Raw genomic sequence first — 22,637 nt, forward strand, 5'->3', positions numbered from 1 at the left:
TACTGTCTGATTTCCACTGGTAATGTTTTTTGAAGTAGTTGTCAGGCAGATGAATCAGACCAAAAGGTCGGATAGATATGAAGTGCATGAAAGTGTTGATTTGTACAAGCTGAGTGGGAGCACATGCAGAGATGACAGGTGAGGCCACACGTAGTCAGAAATGTTAACAGTGTAAATATATGCATTCAAAGAGCCACAACTTAGAGTTGAGGCAGCTGGGTTTCATTTTAACACTGCCTGCAGCAAAATCCAGGTTGAATTCGTACTGAGGTAACCTAGACATGCAACAAAGTGAACTTACAGAACAATAACAGTAAAAGAGCTACAATAGGGTAGCTTCCAATCTATTGTACTCTTTTGCAGCATGTAACTGGAGTATAGTAAGATGATTGTAACATTACTAGAGCATGTTGTAGCTTTAAATACAAGCAGCTCTTACGATACATTTCTTAGTGCTTAGTAAGAGCTCTGTTTGCATATTTTGTATATTGGATTGATTGGCTGTTAGCATTAGCCATATTCTTGGCTAATGCTAACTCAATATTCAGTCACCAGCAAATCAACATGAGTAATGCAAATTTGGATAATTTGATATGTAAATATGTATTCTATTCTATAAATTAATAAAGAGAACACTTGAAATTGTTGCCGTTTGTTGTAGAAGAGAGGGTTTTTTTTCTTAAAACAAAGGATTTTTTTTAACCTATATTGCAAAACTAAGACAATCACAACAATATGACGGGTCAGTGCAATGTTGATCCTGTACATTGGTTGAGTTTTAAAAACAACTTAATCACCCTATTCATATGGAAAAATGATCCTTGCTCTTAAACTAGTGAAATGTGACCCGTTTCAGGTATACCTGTAATGAAAATCACTATGAAGGTACATTGAAATTTTAGGCACTAATTGTTTTGCATGATAGGCATGTGTTCTGTATGAATCGAAGACTAGGGTGGAATCTGCCAGTGGTTGTAACACATTGGTTCGTAGCTATCTCACCTCACAAGATAAATGTGCTGCAACCGTGACAGAATGCAATTCTCTCCCAAGGTGCCAAAGAGGTGAATGCAAGTGGGAAGACATTTACAGTACGGAGCTCTCTACAGCTGCAAGTGGACAGAAATGATGATGGAGTGGCCTACACCTGCAGAGTGGACCACGTGGCACTCACACAAGCACCACAGCAGGCCACTGAAGTACTGGAGGTCCACTGTGAGTGTAGACGCAAAGTACAGCACTCAAACACATATATGAAGTGTACACATGAGCATAATGGATAACAGAAAATTCAAACCAATAAAAGGCAGTAACTACTGTAAATAGCCATGGTAATGGGTGCTTTTATGGCTGTTGAACCCAGTTAGAGAACATTTCAACTAATGAGGCCTCCATCATTGTATGTAAATGCACTATTTCAGAGCTGATTTTCTGTGATCTTGCATTTATAATTTTACATTTAGGCACTAGTATTTTATTCAATCAGTATCCTTTGGTCTGGGCAAAAATTTATTGTCCAATTGTCCAAATATATTTATAATATTTATATCACCCCCTGGGATTGTATGTGTGTGTGATCCAAATGCTGTGTTTTTGAGGGTTCTGTTCATTATCCAAGAACTGCACTCTTTTGGACAAAGACCTTGGATGTTGTTCCTGGAATCTGCTGGAGCTACTTTTCTAGTTTCGGGTTTATAGCTCCTATTGCTCCTATTATCACTGGGACTACTTTGGACTTTACCTTTCAGATCTGCTCCAGTTGTTCCTTCAGCTCCTGATACTTCTCTGTTTTTTCGTGCTACTTCTTCTTGATCTTGCTGTCTGCCACATCTATCAGAACTTCAGTCTTCTTCTGCTTGTCAGCCACCACTATCACCTGGTTTGTTGGCCAGCAGCGTGTCTGTCTGGAAGTTGAAGAACCATAGGAATTTACCCCCTTTGTTCTCCTCTGACATCGGGACTTGGGGACTTCTAGTCCATATGCAGCACAGATGTTCTTTGGTTGTTCCTTGGTTGTTGTTGGATCTTCCAACAAGATGGTGCCAGCTTGGATCTTACACCCTGTACTATGTGTTGGATAGTCTCTGGGGACCCTTTGCAAAGTCAGCAACTTGGGTCCTGTTGTAGACTCCTGCTTATATAGATCTGGTGCTTAAGGCCTGCTCTTGTGCTGCCGCTACACAGTCCTTTAAGCTGTCCTTTTCTATCAACCAGTAGGGTTTCCTGATGTCAGCCAGTTACACATGTGGGGGCTTGGTTGTCTAGGATAGTTCCTCTTCCTGTTCCTCATTACCATCTGTCTGCCTGAGGCATGCTTAGAGAAGCTCATCTCAGGGGAATATATATATGTATCCCATTTATGTCAAGAAAATGTGAAAACAATGTTTTATATTTTCTTCCCTCAATTTCAGCCGTCTCTCTGTTTGTCTTAGATGCTCCTCGTGTGGAGATCACCCACTCCCTTGCAGTCCCTCAGGAGGGTCAGTACTTGAAGTTGGAGTGTGTGTCCAAAGGAAACCCTTCGTAAGTCTCTAAAAATTTTCATTAATTGGTTGACATCATGCTTTCATATAGTGTTTTATAGAGTAGACCTAGATGTAACATGCTTTCTTTCTCTTACATATTCTCTTACCTTTTAGGCCAGATCCAGTGACGTGGACAAAGGATGGAAGTGAACTTCCTGACCTGGACAGGATGATTGTAGAAGGAAGAGAGCTTACCTTTACGTCTCTTAACAAGACAGACAACGGGACCTACCGCTGTGAAGCTAGCAACCACCTAGGGACCAGCAGTGCTGAATATGTACTCTACGTCTATGGTGAGTTCAGGGGAAGCATTGATATATGGATAATTGCATTTCATGTCACAATATAAAAAAGTAAGTCAGTCAGTTACTAATATGACACCACTGGAAAAAAAAAAAGCTTCAAGAGGAAAACTTGGTTTCCAACAAAGCTATGTAAAAATTGTGAAAAGTATGAACCTCATAGGCATGAGTACAAAACACCATTGAAAAAATACTGGATTATAATACCTCCTGATCTGCATACTGTATCAATGCTAATAGTGATTAGTGGTACCATCCCTCACAGGGAGAATAAGGGCCTCAGGTGACACAAATGCCACCAACGCCTTTCCTTAAATAAACCTGTGTCCCAGATACACACACACACACACAACACACACACAAACAACACACTAGGAGGGAAATGTGTGAGAGAGGCAAAATTTAGTGCTGCGTTGTCAGGAATATCACCAGGAAGGATAAGTAATTCCTAGTAACGCCAGAGGAGGTGGAGGATAAAGGGACTCAGTGTCAGGGAAAACAGATAGTTCTTCCTCTCTTCCGCTTCTTCACTGCCATTTGTCTCTTGGCATTAAGCAATAATGCTTTAAAAAATAGCAAAGCAGTGAAACATCTCTTTTCACTGTGTTATAGAAACAGTGCGTGATCATTAAAAAACATTTCGTTCTGACGTTAAGAAGTGGAGATGAAGAAAAACTTCTCGAGGTTGATCAGTAAAACATAGCATTAATAATATTACATGAGCTCTTTTATTTAAAAACAGAAAGTAATGAAAAATCTAATTACAAACTTTTGAGTATAAACCCGAGCTACCCAGGTAACACAGGTTACTAGGAATAGGTCATAAAGGGCTGTGGAAACCTCAAGAGTGATGAATGACAGAACAAAATGAAATACTCGTCCATGCAATTAGATTTATTTCATGAGAATGCAATGAATATATAAGCCATTCAACCTTTCTCTAAGTGAATGCTGTAAATTTTTAAATATAACGCAAGTCCACGCAAGCAGATGTTCGGGGATGTAAAAGGCAATACAAAATATGTTTATTTTATGCAGAATGCCATGTGATAAAATCAAGGTAAGGATTAGGTATAGAAACCTTACATTTTTCTAATTACTCATATCACTGAAATTTAAACTTAGTACGCACACGCAGTACCTACTGAGACAAGGTTACTGCAAAGATGCAAATGAATTTCATTTGCTATATATATTGTGCCTGTCAGATTTTTGCAGATCATTGCTGATGCTTTTAAAATAACGTTGGCGTAGAGTATATCGCTCAGGTATTTAGTTAAAGATTCCTTCTTTGAGTTCAAAGCCACAAAATAGGATGAGTGAAGACTAATTATGTATACCATCAAAAATGTATGATACTTTTCAGCTTCAAATTCAAATCCTGTGCATAGGTTTTATTAAAGGAGGCGATTCTGAAACAGTGCTGTTAGAGACCTTTAGAATTTTTTTTTTTAATTCATTCCATCAAACACTTTTTTTTACTAGTTGATTAATTGTTTGAGCTGTAAAATTATCAGAAAATCCCTTTCACTGTTTGCTAAAAGCACCAGGAGATGTCTTTACATTCTTGTCTTTGTTTAAACCCCAAAAGTGCTGAATTCTTGAAAATTCTATGATTAATTAAGCAATTAGCTGTGGCTCTTATTTAATTAGTGGATTGCTCACACTTGTCATGGCGTGCTGCCGCACCTAACAATTTCTTCTGAAGCTGCAGCAAGAATAACCAATGCATGTAATGACAGTGATGTTATTAAACTGACAAATTCTCTGCCAGAAAAAAGACAATTGGGTGCGGGAGGGTCAAAAAGTCCTATTCAGATTCATTACTTGTTCTCTTGAAATGGCACCCAGTCTGTTCCTATCCTTCATTAGTGATTATCACACCTTTTAGCCTTTCACAATTGCCTCCATAATTCTTGGAAAATACCTTTTTAATGGTTCCCCTCGAACAAGGGGACATTTTCTCTCTTCCCTCTTTCCCGAAGACATGCAGTTAGCTGCTTAGTGAGTCACGCTAAGGCTGAAATGTCACCAAGACACAGAGGACAGTTGGCCCAGAGAAAGACTACGAGAGCCAATTAAAAGCTTCTGGATCACCATAAAATGCAGAGTGACATAAACATAAAAGTCAAGGTGGTAATGTAACCTCATTAACTTTGTCACCCAATGTTTCGCTCTCACTTTTTTCTGTAGCTTTAACATGTGACAGTGAGAAACGATCAGTTTTACCATTATCCTGTAGCGAGAAGCCAAAATTCAACACGGAAATGAGAGCTTAACCGATTATTTTTTTTAATTCATTTGTCAGATTACGTTTTCAAATCATCAGCTGTCTTCCCTCTCACATGTTGAAAGGTTGCTAGTGCAGGGTCTATCTCCAGAGACAGTCGCCAGCATTAGCAGATTTAAGGTTAATTCTGCTCTTTTGCTAAACAAATTGCCCTCACAATTCAAAGACAGAATACTTGAAATCAGAGTTGACAGAGAAAATGTAGAAGATTGGGACTCTTAACATCGCTGATCATTTCAGAATCAGTGAGAAAGCCTTACTGGCCCACTAAAACAGGAACAGTAATGCAATCAACTCATGTATGTTGTTAAGGGCATCACATTTCATTATACTGGAAAAGGCATGCTTTCTTGTGCTGTGATCTTATGTTATATGCTTTGAATTGTGTCATAATTTTCCCTTTGTGTTTCCCATCACTGTATATTGTTTTTTTTCTTTGTGTTCTTTTAACTTATCTAACTTTCCCCATGTGAATTCATTTTGCTGTTGTTGTATTTTGTGTATATGTGTTTATCTGTGCCCTCCACCAGACGCCCCCACCACCCTGCCTCCACCCACCACTCCCCCCCTACATCCCATCACTCCAGATCCTACCGCACTATTAGGCTCCCACGCCTCAGACCCCACAGTCACTGGCAACAGAGGTACAGTACCACCCCACGCATCTCCACAGCATGCTACAGCATAGTCTAACTTCCCTCTCACTTTCATATCTCCTCTGTTACTTCTTTCTCAGCTACTTCTCTACCTCAGTCATTCATATTCTTATTTCTTGTGGGCATAAAACATGTGAAGACACTTATAGGTCATCCTACCCAATTATTGCCTTTAATCTTTGATACTTAAACTATTTTCTCAGCTGAAGGACTGTAAACATTTTCTTTTTTATGAGCAATGATATATTTTTTTACACTGGGATAGACTTTTCGGAGTTTCAGAGAAACTCCAGGTGTTCAAATACTCTGTGTGCTGTCCCCTTGGTATTGCAAAGACTCCAGCACTTCTGTGCCCTGAAACCTCAAAGAAGCAAATGTCATGTCCAACTGAAAATGTCTGGCCACTGGAGATATCTCATCATGCCTTCTAATGCTGTGTTAACTCTTAGAGAATCCTAACTTGACATAGTCCCTTTGCCACTAAGACTGCATATTTGGTGTTTTTAAAGTGGTCCCTGTACAGAACTAAGGCTTTTTTTATTGTTCATCTTATGCCCTTAAACATAGATAAGACAATGCTAATTCCATCATGCTTGTAAGCAGGCCAGCTCCAGTAAGCATATAGCAAGCTTCATTAAACTTTGTGCTTCCAATCATGCATGAACATAGGCGGGCTTAATGCTGCATTTGATAGCAACTGGGAACTAAGAATTTCCTGACTCTATCGAAAACAAACAATACTTTTGCACTTAGTAAATTGGATACTGTTTCTGAACACTGACTCTGCATTTTCCACGCATAAAATCTTGCTTTTAATATAGTAAAACTGTGATTTTTGCTTCTTTTTGGCTTTTGTGTTACTTTAGATGAGTAAACTACACTACATTCATGACCTTTTTGCTTTCTGTAGGGGAAAAGAAAACAAAGAAAAGGTTGGGGTAGCCATGTTTTTTTGCCAGTTTGTGCACTAACTTGGCAGAGGTTGAAAATGTTTTCATTTTGGCGTCTGAATTCTCACATACAAGGTAGATCAAATGCAGCATAAGGCCGTGCTTCCCTTATCCCTGTGTACAACGGGGGACGGCAGCATCCTGTTCCAGCTCTAATGCGGCTGCCAGAGCCGATCGCTCCCACTCAAGACAATGCTTGCGATTCCACCAGACATGCTGCAGCCCGTTTCAGCAGCGTCTCAGAAGCAGATTACAGCTACTGATGACACAAGGCCCTGCAGCAAAGGGCTGGCATAACAATCTCCTCCTGCTAGCTTTTGGCTGAGTTTTCCACAGAAGTTTTCACTTTGCTGTCTGCCTTTCAAAAACAAGGGCAGCAGCAACCAGCCAAGGTTGCAAGCCACGTGAATTATAATGCACTGAGTGGTGAGTCCCAGGTTCAATTCCAGCTTGACATTTGCAGCTTGTTGATCTCACGAGTAACATGATGTGATAATTAACAAAGTTAGTCTGTTTTGACAGACTTAATTACCACTCGCGGCATCATAGGCTGCCGTTGCCACTCCTCAGTATACGATGCATACTCTCGCTTCAAAAGGAGTCAGTCCCACTTGAGGTCCTCTAGCACGTCCAGCTGAACTTGTTCAAAGAAGCCAGTTGAGTTTTTTTCTTATTTCTTTTTTAGTTCTTTGGTTGTTTTCTGACCAAGATCCCTACTGTATTTTTTATGTTTTTCCTTTTATTTTAGGAACAAAGTCTATTTGCATTGGGTAATTACACTGTGCTTTTCCTGAGGCCATACAGATCTAAGCAATACAAAAGAAAAGAAAAGCAAGAGAAAAGGAAAGAAAACAGAGAGAAGAGGAAAAATAAAACCAAGGATGTGTGTGTAGCAACTAATTGTAGTGTATTTTATACGACAGTTCTTCCTCTCTTCCATGAAATCTGATCTAAATTGTTTAATAAACTCTGTCCGTACTTTCCAGTAATCATCAAACATGTCCACCCTGAGTCTCAAATAAAATGTCAGTTTTTCCATTACAAAAATATCATGCATCACATTAAATCAGTCTTCTCCGTTGAGGCACTCAGCCCTATACAACAGGGAGGTGACCCTCAGGCGGACACAGAAAATGCTGAAAGGAATCGCATATCCCACCTGTCTAGGGAAAGCATCAGGATCCTTCAGGAGGACACGGCTATGGAAAAGGATGTTTCAGCACCCCTGCGACACATAACTGGCAGTAAACAGATGCAGTAGATGAAAAGGATATGGCGAGCCTCTGGGAAGGTGTAGTTGCTTTAACCTATTTGCCAGGGCACAGATGCTGACATGGCACCACATCTGCTACAGTAGATTGATATGTCCACGTTTTTGAGTGACACGTCAATTTAAAGCTAATGTGCTGTGATGGCCCGTATGCAGAAGAACTTGCTCACTCATATATCATCTTCATCGTGGTTTCCAAAGCTGTTATCAGTGTGTGACATGTTTTCCTGAAGTGATTGTGTAAACAATCCATCATAGTGTGATATCGGTAATAGCACATAAAATAAATTTTGTTAACATATTTATAACGCTGTATATTTTCTCACAAAGCAACATATTTAACACTGTATATTTTCTCACAAAACGTTGTACAAAATATGAGCTTTCAGTTCAGCTGCAATTAAATATACTTACATGATCTATGCATTCATACATTTTCTGACACTTATTGAGGTCTGGGTCACTGGGGCAGCAGCCTAAGCAGGAGTCTCCCCCTCGCCAGACAACAGCCACTCTTCTGGTGGGAAAGGGAGGCCTTCCCAAGCCAGTCAAGAGATATAATGATTGGAGGGTTACTGGGTCTCCCGCTAGTAGGAAGTACCCAAAACACCTCGCTTAGGAGGTGTCCAGAAGGAATTTGAGTCAGATAATTTAACTACCTTAGCTGGCTCATTTTGATGTGGAGGAGTAGCGGCTGTACTCTGAGACCCTTGCTATCTCTAAGACTGAGCCCAGCCAACCTCTAGAGGAAGCTCATTTCCACCACTTGTATGCCACAGCTCGTGGCCATAGCTGAAGGTGGGAATGTAGGTCGACCAGTAAAGCAGCAGCTTTGCTTTCACACTCAGCTCTCTCTTCACTGTGACAGACTGGAACATCATCCACATTACTGCAGCTGCTGAACTCACGAACCCCAGAATTCTTGAACTCCTTAACTTGGGGAAGCAACTCTGTCCTTACCTTACCCTTTTCCAACTGAGAACCAGTATTTCAGACTTGAAGTGTTAAATCTCATCTCATCCGTGTTAGGTGGTTGGGATGAAAGCATCTCATTGGCTGAAATCGCCCTAATGGCAAGCTGGATGAAGTCAACAGAGCGGCATCATCTGCGTATAACACACAAGATTCCCAGACTGCCAAACCCTGCACCCTCTGCTCCTTAGGTGTGCCAAAAATTTCTGCCCATTATTTCAAATAAACGGTGAAATATAAGAGAAGAGAGTCACTGATCCTTTACATGCAGTTCACCCAAGCAGCTTTATTCATTTCCATTTATGTGTGTATGGTTTTCTTTTCATCATATAGACGTAAGCAAGATATCATCTGTCTTGTCTGTGCTCTTTTGCTCCCTCTCTTCATTCCTCTCAACATCATGGTCTCCATCTCAAAATAATTTCCTCTCATCACTGCTGCTTTCTGTAAATTACCATCTTTAAAGTCCTTTGGGAGGCTTGACTCCCCTTCTACCTTTCCTCCGCTTTAGTCCCTCTCTAAGCTTTTGTTCAGTTATTCCTCTCCTTTCCGCTTCATCTCTTCTGCCCCCTTACATCTCTCTGAAGGCCCTGTTAGATAACAGTCTTCCACACATTGTTGGATGTTCTTCATCAGTGTGCCTCAGTTCTTCTCTGATGTCTGTTTGTGTAGTTCAGAGACACAAGAGGAGCTGAGCCTCTCAGTATATCTACAGGGAATCTAAATATCAGACTCCTTCACTGCGTCCCTAGTCACAGGATACTACACTATCTGTTTTCATGTGTCTACTTGATTTATTACCAGGTTTTTCATGGCCCTGGATGAAAGCAAACAACTGTGGAGCTTTACCAGCCCCATGACGTTTTGTATTTTTGCATAATGAAGTTGTCTTCCTCCACAGGCATGCTGTAGGTTCAGCACTATAGCCTGTATGCATTCTCAGGTTTCCCTTTGTCTTTTCGGTGATCTTTCCTTCTGCTCTTTTATCAGCGTATGGGGTTTTTTTTTTGAAAGCGTACGACTATCCCTTTATGCATTTATCTGGATACCAGTATTAGGGTTGTGGTTTCTTTGATTGGCTGTAGATGATTACTCTATGTAAGCCCTCACTTCTGCAAATTGCAGTCAATAAATTGGATGGGCAGTTATGCTGTTGGTACCTTTTGGAGCATTTCCATGGATATGGCTTGCTGTGTGGTACAGCTGTTCAAGGCGTTTGTGCTTCAGATTTCACGAGTGAAATATTAATATTTTATCTACCTATTGGTGTGCAACTATACAGTAAAAGGAGTACGCTTGTCAATTGAGCTTTCTAGTGTTAAGTGAAAAACTGGCTCTCCAATCTCTTATCCAAATGTTGACACTAAAACCAATGGGTGATGTCACAGTGGCTATGTCCATCTTTTGTATACAGTAAATGAAAAATGCTGTCTAACTCATGTTGCACAGCAACTTTAAACTGGCTGCAGATATGAATTTCTTTCCTTTCAGTTGTTAAAGGATTTCATATACCGTATTTACAAAAATGTGTTCCCATAATGATAAATGTTATTGTCTAGTAGGATTTCACAGTAATGGCTTTTTTATGTGTTACTTTGCTGACACAGTCTCACCGAGTTTTAGTGGCCAATATAATCATGTACCGAGACATTTATTTATCCTTGTACGAATATTAGACAATAAATATTTTATCGTACACTTACTGGAACTAATAGGAAATTTAGATTTGATAAAACCCATGCCTTTACTTGTCTTGTTGACCTTTAGAGTGCTGGTAGTGCACAAAAAACCAAGAGATTCCTCTGGTTTTCATTTGTATTGTATAATGCCAGAACTGATGCATTACTGCAGTCTCTAATTCTCTTTATTAATGATGTGCTGGCAGGTATGCCCAACACTCACACTGCTTCAGTAGCCCAGCCAGTCTTAATGGCTATAATAACTCTTTCAGTAAGTATCAGAGGTCTATGTAATGTCATCAGACCTTCACATTATGAATACACACACGCACGCACACTGACGCACAACACACGCACACATGCACACACATCTACACATTCTCTCTCTTGAGTTCTCTAAAATATGCCAAATGCTTTTTGTGGCTTGCAAATTAGCATTGACCTTGTGATGCTAAAAGGTGAATCATGCACAAGGGTTTCTTTGGTGTTTAAAACATTTACTATTCACTTCTCATAATAAGCATTCGTGTGGCCAACCCCAGCCCCTGTAGCCTGGTGTTGCTGCAGAAAAAGGCCCCACTGCTGGGAAGACAGCAATTATTCATGCCTAGTGTCTTCTCCTGTGGAGAAGAGAGAAAAACTAAAATACCCCTATACCTGATTGTAGAGTAAAGGTCTTGTTGCCCACGAGGATAAGAAGATAAAAGTCAAGGAATGCAACAAGAACCTTGGGACTATTAATCAAAGTGTAGTTGTCTTAATTGATACAAGAGGGATGGTTAGCATTTTTACTGACAGTGGAGGTTATCATGATTCTCTGTACTTTTTTCCCTTTTTTGTGGCTGGTGCTCCAAAGCCAAATCATTATTCTTCTCCTGTTTAAACTGAAACCAGTACCTGCAAACTTAAGGAGAATTCAAGAGCAGAGACAGGTTCAAAGATCATGATTAGCCTCTAAGCTTTCTCCATTCTGAAGTGTGCACTGGCCAAAATGCTGCATGCAAATAGTAAGGCAAGGTTGTTTGCAGTAAAACCAGCTTGAGATGCAGATTGCTGAATTTCCACTTTTGGCCAAAGAGTTGGGCATAACAGATTCAGAATAAGTCAAAGTCTACAAGCCTATTTTTACCAACTTCTGTTTGCAGTTACTCTTTTCTCCCCAACTTACTGTCCTTGCAGAAGAATTAAAGGAGAGCAATAGGTCTTTACTTTTTCGCATTTATCGTGAAAAATGTTATTACTGGAAACATTACTTTCCTTTAAAAAGGTCTTTTGATGAAATGTGGCCAGAAACATTATTTTCCTCAGATATCCTATAACTCTATTCATCCTGATTATCTCAGGAATCCCTGGAGATGATTTCTTCATTTTTACGATCAAAGATCTTTGATCTTTGATCGTAAAAAAAGATCAGTGTTACTGCAAACTCTCAAAATTTTATTTCTGCATGTAAGTAATCATGTTATAATTATAATTATAAATTGTTATAAAATTTCATTTTAACAGCATATTTTATGGTCAGTCTGTCGGTCAATCCAAGTCCCAGGAGGAGCCACGAATCCCTGGGAAGTGCTGTCAGGAGGGGCATCTGGTGTAAAAATCTGCAAAATTAAAGATTTGGAGCTACCTGTTGCAGTGACCCCTTGTAACAAGTAAACAGTTGAAAGTAGCATTAATTAGGAATATTAATCTAAGCACTCACCAGCCATTTGCTTATGTACATCTTTTCAACTGCTTGTTAATGCAAATATCCAATCACTCAATCACATGGCAGTGACTCAAAGTTATAACTGAGAGTTTTGATTTTTACTGCAACATTCAGATGGAAGTCAGAATTTGGCAGAGAACAGACGAAAACATGGCTCCATCCTGCCCTATATCAATGATTCAAGCTGCTGGCGATGTAATGTTGTCGGGAATATTTTCTTGGCAGACTTTGGGCCACTTAGTACCAATCAAGCATTATTTAAACACCACAGTCTGAGTATTATTGCTGACCATTTCCATCCCTTTATGGCCATCGTGTACCCATCTTCTGATGGCTGCTTCCAGCAGGATATCACGTGCCGTGTCACAAAGCTCAAATCATAACAAACGGGTTTCTTTAACATGACATTGAGTTTGCTGTACTCAAATGAGCTCCACAGTCACCAAATCTCAATCCAATAGAGCGCCTTTGTGTGTGCATCCTACAAATCTGCAGCAACTGTTTGATGCTTTCCTGTCAATATGAACCAAAAGTGCTCAGAAATGTTTCCAGCACCTTGTTGAATATGTGCCATTAAGAATTAAAGCAGTTCTGAAAATTAAAAGGGGGACAAGCCGGCCATTAATGAAAGTTTGGGATGTCACTCCACATGGCTCTGAAACTGTACACTAAGCCACACTGCAGTTTCTAAATGTTATGATGCTAAACATGCTGAAAACTACATGTAACCACACAGTGAAACAACAAGCGGCTTTACCTCAGCTGTAATTGCTGTCATTACTAACGTCTGTTTTTGCTTCCTGAGAAAGGAGAGGGAGAGACAGCTCTATCTGCTCCCCGCGGCTCAGACTCTGATGGCAGCTTTGAGGCAATCATCATTTACCTAAAAAACACACACACTCACACTCACACAGGCCATTATCACACTACATGTAACGTATGTAAACTTGCTTATGTTTACTGACAACCTGTCACCTGATTGTTGACTGTCATTTCATGTTCCTTCTGTGCTCTGGCATTGCAGTCACTCCAGATTGTGATTGCCTGCATAATTCACAAAATACCCATAGACAGTTTAAATATAGACTGTATTCACATTCCAAAATAGGTTATTAAACATCATTTAGCCTATTTGTACATGTTAGAATATAATATATAGACTATAACATATAACATTCAAGCTATTTGTTTTAAATCTGCCTTACATAAATCTAAATTATACATGATTTTGTAACCCAAAAAGTGAAAATAGGTGAGAAAACATGCATTAGAGAATACAGTAATTAACCTTACTAATGATCTCAAAACTAAAAAATAAATAATTGGGTGGTTAATTCAAGGTCTTTAATAATAAGCTTTGTGTATTTAGGGAGATTGTTCAAATTTCAAATCATTTCTTTTCATCGCTGTCACAAAGTGTTTTGAATTCAAAAGAGCTGATTGTACTCCACAGGTGACCATTTTCTGGCTATAACCACACATTCTATTCAAGCTTATTCAAGCTTATTCAGGCTAAGGACAAACCTTTTGTAAAAACTCAATAAGGGAAAATCCTTGGAGGGATTTGTAACTGTTTTATTCTATTGATATCGATCTTGCTTTTAAATGAAGGACACAGGTAGGCAATGTGATGACCAGAAAACATATTTTCTGGAGGGCAAGTAGCCCGGACAGCTCTTTAGTCGCTGTGCTTAAACCAGAGAGGTACAGGCCGCTGCATCCCTGGGGTGAAATGGTTAAATATCGGACAACGGAGATCACCTTCACACCGCTCTTTAGACGATAAAGCTTAGGAGCACTGGAGAAATTAAAACATAATGCAAAGGTCTTTCCACTTATTGCCAGGAAAGCTTATTGATGACCTGTCACATTAACTCGCTTTGGGGAAGAATTATAGCAACAATTTGGAATAAAGTGTAGAACAGAAAAAGAGAAATCATTAGATCCTGGGGCTACTGTTATGAATTACATGTAATAGCCCTTCTTTTCATTAAATCCCAATGGCAGAGGACACTTTTGGCAATCTTGAAGAAACACATACACACAGAGAAGGCAGTCCAATTTTCATTTATTGACATGAAGTGCTATTTGGTCCTTTTATAAATTTTTCCTTCCTTGTCCCCCACCCAACCCCCCAAGTTGGGTTCGTGGTGGCAGCTTACTTCATCCAGAATCGCTCATTTCTTTAAGCCATTATTTGTGCTGTTCCTGTGCTGCAGTTGGCTCACACAGCGCGGTTCTTTCGTCAGAATGTAGCAATGTCGTTTGTGGTGGAAAATATTTGAAAAGCAGCAGCAACACAGGCAAGATTAAGTTACCACAAGTGTAACATTGATGCTATCTTTCTGCTTCTTCCTTTGGTGGATTTTATTGCTGTTTTGAAGAGGTTATGGATTTTGCAGAACGTAGAGCTGCTTTGATAGATGATTCTTGCATGAGACTTAATTAATTCTTATGATTAATTATCTTGCTTTGCTTATAACTCCATGCTGTTACCCTGCTGACCACAATTTCTTTTTATTCCACGAGTAAAAAAAAAGAAAACCACTGGGTTGAATATTCAAGATAGTGTCCACATGTGGGCTTTATTGAATGATTAGCTGAAGTAATTTGTTTTCAGAATCTAATTAATCCGCACGACCCAGCAAGCAGTAATGTGCAAGGACACACACAAACACAGCAACACACACATCTTGGTAACATCTACTCTTTTTTTAAATTCTCTCATGGGCTTGGGTGCATGCATTCAAAGGTGGACACACAAGTGTCTTTCGGCCCTCTGCTACAGCCTCCAGGGACTCTTTCATCTTGGCAGTAGAGCCAGCATTAGATGCAGATTGGTGAATTTCCAGTCTCAGCCAAAAAGTTGGGCATAATTGACTCACTGAACAAGCAAAGTCTGCAGGCACTTTTCACCACTTTCTCCCCTTTACTTTCTGATGGTAGACACTCTAGCTTTTGTATCGGTGGCTTTAACTTACCATCAGTGCAGAGGAATTAACACAAAGTAATTCATTTCATTTTTGTTTCACGTTAAATCTGAAGTGTTTTCAAATACTGTTGTAGAAAAGACTATTACTAGATACATTATTACCCTAAAACACACAAAGAGGTTTGGAATTAGCCTGTTCACCTGTGTAAATCTGCATGTATTCTGAATACCCTGGACTGACATCATTTGTCCATACATGCAGGTGTATTCCATTCTTGAGAAAATGAGAATGTTTAATTGACTGAGGATGTGATTATAGTTCGATCTCCAAAGGTCACTTTTGCAAGAATGAAAATGATGATGAAATGATCAAGTTTGGATAGACATGGATGTAAACTACGGGTCGATTTGTTTGTGGCAGCACACAGGAAGTTTTGTCATGAAGCTCTACCTCAACATGTAGCACCTTGCCATGGAAACAGCACACTTTTGCTATGCTTACCCAATGATGTTATGGTGTGACTTGTGTTACACATATAACACATGGGCATGAATCTATGGAAACATCCCTCAGAGACTTTGGTCTTTATTGGCATGATAGCATCACACAGTTGGCTGCACATCCATGATGCATGTTTGCGATAATTAGAGTTTTGTGGCATGGCACATGATATCCTGCTGGGAGCAGCCATCAAAAGATGGGCACACTGTGGTCATTAAGGGTTGGACGTGGGGAGTAATAATACTCAGGTGGGCTGTGGCATTTAAATGATGCCCAGTTGATACTTAGAGGCCCAAAGTGTGCCAAGATAATATTCCCCACACCTTACACCGCCATCAGAAGTCTGAACCATTCATACAAGGCAGAATGAATTTCTGACTCTACCATATGAGTGTTGCAGGAGAAAGTCCTCAGACCAGGCAACATTTTTCCAAATTCTATTGTCAAATTTTAGTAAGCTTGTGGGAATTGTGGTCTCAGTTTTCCTCTTCTTAGCGTACAGGAGTGGCACTGGGTGTGATCTTCTTCTGCTACAGCCCATTGTTTTCCGGGTTCAAAGGTATGGTCATATTTCGCAAACAGTGAACAGGTGCATCTAAAAGAATGGCTGGTGAGTGTGTAAACATATGGTGTGACAACAAGCTGCTGTATTTGCTGTCATTCCTAATGTCTGGGCTGCTACCTGTAGATAGAACAGTTTAGACTGAAAGAGCTGTATCTGAGTCCTGCAGAAAAAATCATGGTGGCTGTGAAACAATCAGCATTTGGCAAAAAATGTAAAAATAAAAAATTTTAAAAAAGAAAAGTGAACACTATAGCGTGTACTATACAGCCTGTCAAAATCAGGAGGGGTGATTCAAATGTCACAAATATAGGCTGGCTTCAGCTAGCCAGTATAATATAAAAATATAATAAATATATAAAACCTGAGTGATACAATGTATTGAAATTATTTAGTCTATTTATGGATCCACTGCAGCCTGTGCAATAGGATTCTGGCCTTTTTCTGAATGCTTACACTAATGGGCGCTGACAGCTTTACTATGAATTTCTTTTCACTTGCACAAAACAGCCTCTTTGTGATCATAAAAATCTGTTTTGTTCACCATCTCTAATGTGGGAGTTCAAACTCACAGTATATTCTAAGTTGTTGTTTTGAGTTGCTTTTTTCTAATTTTATATCAAATGAAAGTAAAAGTTTAAAAGGTTTCCAGACAGGCGTGCCAAACAGTGTGCAGGCAAATATCAAAACACATTTTAATTACACTTACTAAATGGGTAATAAAAGGAGAACAGATGTGTGTGGTACATTATAAGCACTGGTGTTTTTGCACAGACTGTTTGGTTTTATGATGAAGAGGCAGAGGTGGTCGCATATTTTTCTTGCAGCACCTCAAAGCAACAGGCATCATTAACCAAAAAAGTAGTCCCCAAGCTAATAAAACGTATAAGCTCCATACACATACTCTTTTAAACTTACTGGCATCTCATTTGGTAATCATTCCATTAATGTACAACAAGTTTCATATTACCTGCTAAAATAGCATCCAATTTATTTATGTATTTGTTTATTTTTATGTTTCTTATGAATGAAGAAATATGTTGAGTTTCAGTTGCAAACTAATATTCTCTGTTCTGCCACACCGAAAGATTCCCCGACCCGCACCACAGATACAAGGACACTGCAGCTCTATAAGCAGCCCGTGCTTAAGCTAGCTTCTGCTCTATTGATCTGAGCTGAAACCACTGCTTCACAGAGCTAAATCTAAAACTGAGAACGAAAAAAGCATAACACAAAAGAAGAAAAGGTGCCTGTGGGGGATGAATTTTAATATTCACAAAATTACGACCGAGAGGGAAAGAGAGGGAGAAAGATGCGTGTATGTTAAAGCAGCAGAATGGAAAGGACATTTGAATAGCTTGCACTGTATGACGAATTAAAGGATTCTGTCAGTGCAGATGAAAGGCGGCGTGGTGGATGGTGTACAGCTATAACAATAATTTACACGTGGCAAACATTTCTCGTGATGTTCTTCAGACACTGACAGCAAACGGTGTTTGAAAAGTGAGATAAGGACATGCAGTTGACATGCAGTGTGCTGCTCTAAGAAGCTTTCTTTGACGCTTAAGCTGCACACGTTTCTTTTGCTTACGTGCTGTCTGTGGAGATAGCAGCCCTGTTGAACCAAACGCAAACTACCTTAGTGTTAGATACATACTTGTCAGCTGTGAGTGTCAAAGGAGTCTCTGTAAGTCACAGTTGTAGATAAAGTGTTAAAATATCTGCTTTGGATTTACAGCACTTAGTTCTTAAGTACATCAATCCTTATATCACTTTTTAGACATCATGTCATTAGGTATATATGCTTAATGCATACACATTTTTATTTCCAGCCTTTACACAGTCTCTTAAAATGTGCACAGTATCTTTATTACATACCCTTCCACAGTAACCCCATATGGAGCCAGCATCAATGGAAGAGATCAGATGAGCAGTTACACTTTTGGCTCTCTGCGGCCATACAGTGGTTCACAGAAGACCTGAACCCTCTTTAATTTATTAAACAAGCCCAACTCGCAAGGCCAGGCGACAAGGAGGGTGTTATAAATATTAAAAGAAGAGTTTGCTCTGCCACACTCTCATATTAAATCACACAGAGAAGAATGTATCTGCCCTTATTAAAAGATAATGTGTTCTGGAGCCATAAAAATGTATAACCCACAACTCTAGATCCCTCTCCTCCTCCCCCTTCTTTCCTCTTTTGTCTTGGTCCAAGTGAAATTTCAGCCTTTTTGTGTGCATCAATCTCTATTTTGTCCCTTTTTACTTTGTCTCTTTGTACAGCCTTGTTGTATTTTTTTTCTCCATCGTTGAGTAACAGCAGACTAGACCAGAATACATAAGAGCAGAATAGATGATTTTTTTTTCTTTTTTAAATCACTCACACAAAAGGCATCTACACATTGTAAATGTTGCAAGCTTTTGACGCTGCATGAATATCAAGTTAATAGAGTACTGGAAAATTTGGTCTTGAATGTCACATAGTCTTCCCTTTATCTTAAAAGGGGCTTGAAAGGTTATGAAATTTTGAACATTAATAAAACAACCAAACAACTACAGTATGCAGATAAAATCAATGGCACCCTTAGCCCAGAATGAAGTCAGACTCCCTCTGCATTGTACCCTCAGCCCATTTGAGGTCCCAACTTTCAAACTGTTGGCCACTTACTGTGTCTGTAGGGAGAGTAGAACATTTTCACACATGTTCTGTACTTCTCTAAACATTACACATCAGGACCTCATGTGAGAATCCAGAATCAGCTGGATCTGACGTTAACCACCCACCTCCCTAGCACAAAGTCAGAGAATGTCTGATTGAGCTCGTGTGAGAAAAGAGCCGGTAATTACCCAGGTAATTCAGAGCAAGTGAGAATTACGTGTCCTGCAGCCTGCAGGCTCTACCCATCAAAATGAGGATTTCCTCCAGTGAGGATCTTCAGTCGAGAATCTCCTGCAGTATTCTTTTTTTTCTTTTTTAAAGAAGGACAACTTCAGACAAGGCCTCAACTTGATTATCTCGACAGTGTATGGAATTCATGTGTAAGAACGGCTGAATAGGGTGACCACTCACGGCACATTGTAAAATCTTTGAAAAATCCTCTGTATGCGTGGTGCAGTGAAAAACACTTGCTTAGCAGAGTGGATTAGAGGCAAGAGGAGAGGAAGATAATGTTGGGCTCATGGTGGTCAGATTGATCCAGCAAAAGCAGGACCTTCTTATTTTTGTCAAAGCCTATCCACCAATGCAACATAACCAGCTACAGTTTGGTGAGAGGCTAAGCTGTTTTTTTGTTGTTTATAATGTCTAGGATCTGGCTAGTATGCTTCTTTCTAATGCCACATCAGCAGATACACTGATTTTCTTTTTTTTTAAACCTCTTTTGTTCAGCCGCAGATGACAACTCGAATAATATCACTTGAACTCTGAGCAGCTCTATATGTAGCTAAAAAGGCATTCTGCAAGTTTTTTTCAAATATGCAATAATACTCCCTAAGCTATCGCCAATAAATCAATAAATGTGTAACTCTTGGCATGGCCTTGGAGCTATGAGGGGGCAGTAGCACGATGTATGACTCGTGTTATGAAGATTGCATTAATGTTTCAAATGTTTGAACATAGTCAGTAAGGACCAAATGGGTTATTCTTCTATTTTTGAAGCCACTGAAAGCGCATTTTTTTCAGGATTTGAAATTTGCATTGTAATCTATACAACGATCAGACATCCAGTTGGCTTGTTTGTGGCTGACTTGTGGCTGTATAATAGCCAAACCAGAGTGGAAGCGGTCAGACGGTGATAGTGTATGATGTGTGTTTAAAAAAAATAATAAAAAAAATACTCACAGTCCTGACAGGTGGAGGTGAGGAGACACAACCATGTGTGTAACTTAATGCCCTAGTCCTCGCCCTGCTGGGTCCTGCCAGGGGAACATTCCTCTACTCTTTGCTCCACTGACCAAGCAGAACTGCGGCGCAGTGAAACCACAAACGTCTGTGCGTATGCGTGTGTGTGTGTGTGTGTGTGTCAATTTGAGTGCGTGTGTCCACTGGGAGGCAGTGAAGTCTGACAGCCTGGTCACTCGGACCATGGAGACTTATGGAGCGAGAGCAAGCCAGCTGTTCAATTTGGCCACATGGGCAGACAGAGAAAGAAAAGGAGAATACTGAAGAGAAACAGTGTCAATATACGACGTGTGTTGTATGGCTAAACCATCCTCCTATCACTGCCTGCCCTGCTCTGACATTGCTGTATTTTAGCTATCAAGAGCCCACACACTGCACACAGACTGGGGCAGGGTTGCATGTGGCATTTCTCGGAGAGGATAATGAGATAAGTGCTAATTTCTCAGGTGTCATAGACTGATATGAATAATACAGGCCATTCCGTTACCTATCTTCCCCACTGCTGTCACTGTCACCTTCTTTTTTTTTTACATCCGCCTACAACGTGTCCGTATGCTGTCAGCGCATCGGTGTCGTGTCTTACCTTGAATAACCTGAAAACCAGACTTTGTGAAAAGAGGAAGTCAGTGCGAATAAAGGAAATAAGCTTTTGTTAGAAGAAAGGGAAACCTTTGATGAGTTTTTGCATGAGGTGTGGACAGGCAGATTCCTTTCTCTTTCATGACTATCATCTCTACTGCTTATCCAGCAGCTGGAGACCTGTATTGACTCCTTATTCATTTTCCCAACAACAATTTCTGGCTAAGAATCAGAAAGAGATTGATCCCCCCCCCCCCTTTTTATTTTCCAAGTGATGATTTATTTACTGTGTACTGCTCTTCCACTACTGCCCTGGTTTGCATGTTGGGGACTCTTACGGCACTGTGGGGGTGGTCCTGAATTATTCACTTCTTTTCTCCAAGTCCCTCTTTCATTCTCTTTTTCCTTCATTTTGCAGGGCGAATGTGTGCCTGCTTGTCTCTTTGTGTAAATCTGGTGTCCGTCTCTCTTCCCCTCTCTCTTTATTTTATTATTCTCAGACAGCTACGAAGCTCTGCTCTGACTGCATGATGTGAACCAAATGATAGCAGCTTAGAACAATCGTTAAAGCAGGAACGAGCTGGAAATAATCATCTCCTTCCTCTTTGCTCTGTTGTGTACTGTCTGCCTTTCGCTGTTCTCTTCTCTTACTCCCTAACCTCACCAATTGGCACTTTCATCAGCTCTCTTTGTCTCTCTCTCTCGCCGTCTCTCCTCAGATCCCAATGCTCTCGGGCAGCACGGCACTGACCATGCCTTGATCGGAGGAGTGGTGGCTGTAGTGGTCTTTGTCACCTTGTGTCTAATCATTGTTCTGGGAAGATACCTGGCCAGGCATAAAGGTAAAATCCACAGTGGACCAGACCTACGGCTCTCAAGGCTCATGGAGCTAGTGGAGCATGTCCTTCTTGTCCCATTAGAATACAGTCCTTTCCCAATTCCCAAGTTACACCTGCAAGTGTAGAACAAAAGTGGGAAAGCTTACACCATCCACACATCAGAAATGTTAATGAATATGTGCCTTTAATATGCAGCACAAAGTAATAGCACATGTTGTTATTGTAATTCACTCTCTATCCATGTATTTATCAATAATTTGAATGGAGTTTTTTAATTGCGCAGAGGGCCGTAATATTATTTTTAATTTAGTTGTGATGATGATGGGAGAAAATAAACATTCATAAATCCACTTTGGCACCACAGAAAAAAAAGCATTTTATTCCCAAACAGTATTAGACAAACAGTAATAATGTGAGGGAAGAAATTCGTTTACGCAATAGGGCTGGGCCATATCATACTGTTCACGGTAATACCGGTGTAATTTTGGGCAACGATAGGAAAATGAAATATCGCGATAGAATATGGGTAAAACACGCATGCGCTGTGCTTATGTTTACATAGGCACATGGCGGCGACGCAGAATGAGAAGAGCGAAAGGGGATCGTTAAATGAAACGGATGAACCAGAATTGGTTTGTAAAAATGCTGCAACTTCAGTGGTGTGGAACTGGTTTAGCTTTCGTCCGTCAGACACACAACAAAGCACTATTTTTGGTAGAGCATGCTAGCGGGCCGTCGTTATTACCGTGTTGTTTGGAAAATACGGCACACTTAAAATCAATCCTTTGATTTTTCTGAAAAAACGACAGTGCCCCTTATAATCCAGTGTGCCTTATGTATGAATTCTGGTTGTTTACTGACCTCGAAACGATTTTATGTGCTACACGGCGCTCGAAAATCTGTCAAATGTTTTAGTACGACTTTGCTAAGCTACGAACCTGCACCGCTTGATGGATTGTCGGAGCATTAC

General features: G+C 40.1%; 1 protein-coding gene across 2 annotated transcripts in view; it reads left to right on the top strand.

The window, feature by feature from the left end:
• Positions 1-22,637, top strand: part of cadm2a (cell adhesion molecule 2a) — a 199,465-nt gene that overhangs the window by 175,552 nt on the left and 1,276 nt on the right. For both annotated transcript variants that reach the window (XM_063485532.1, XM_063485534.1), the window contains 4 exons: positions 1,054-1,215; positions 2,433-2,523; positions 2,640-2,818; positions 21,548-21,670. In XM_063485532.1, coding sequence (XP_063341602.1) covers positions 1,054-1,215; positions 2,433-2,523; positions 2,640-2,818; positions 21,548-21,670 — 555 coding nt within the window. The remainder of the gene's footprint in view (positions 1-1,053; positions 1,216-2,432; positions 2,524-2,639; positions 2,819-21,547; positions 21,671-22,637) is intronic.

This window comes from Pelmatolapia mariae, linkage group LG10_11 (assembly GCF_036321145.2).
Source record: "Pelmatolapia mariae isolate MD_Pm_ZW linkage group LG10_11, Pm_UMD_F_2, whole genome shotgun sequence".
Classification (NCBI taxonomy): Eukaryota; Metazoa; Chordata; class Actinopteri; order Cichliformes; family Cichlidae; genus Pelmatolapia; species Pelmatolapia mariae.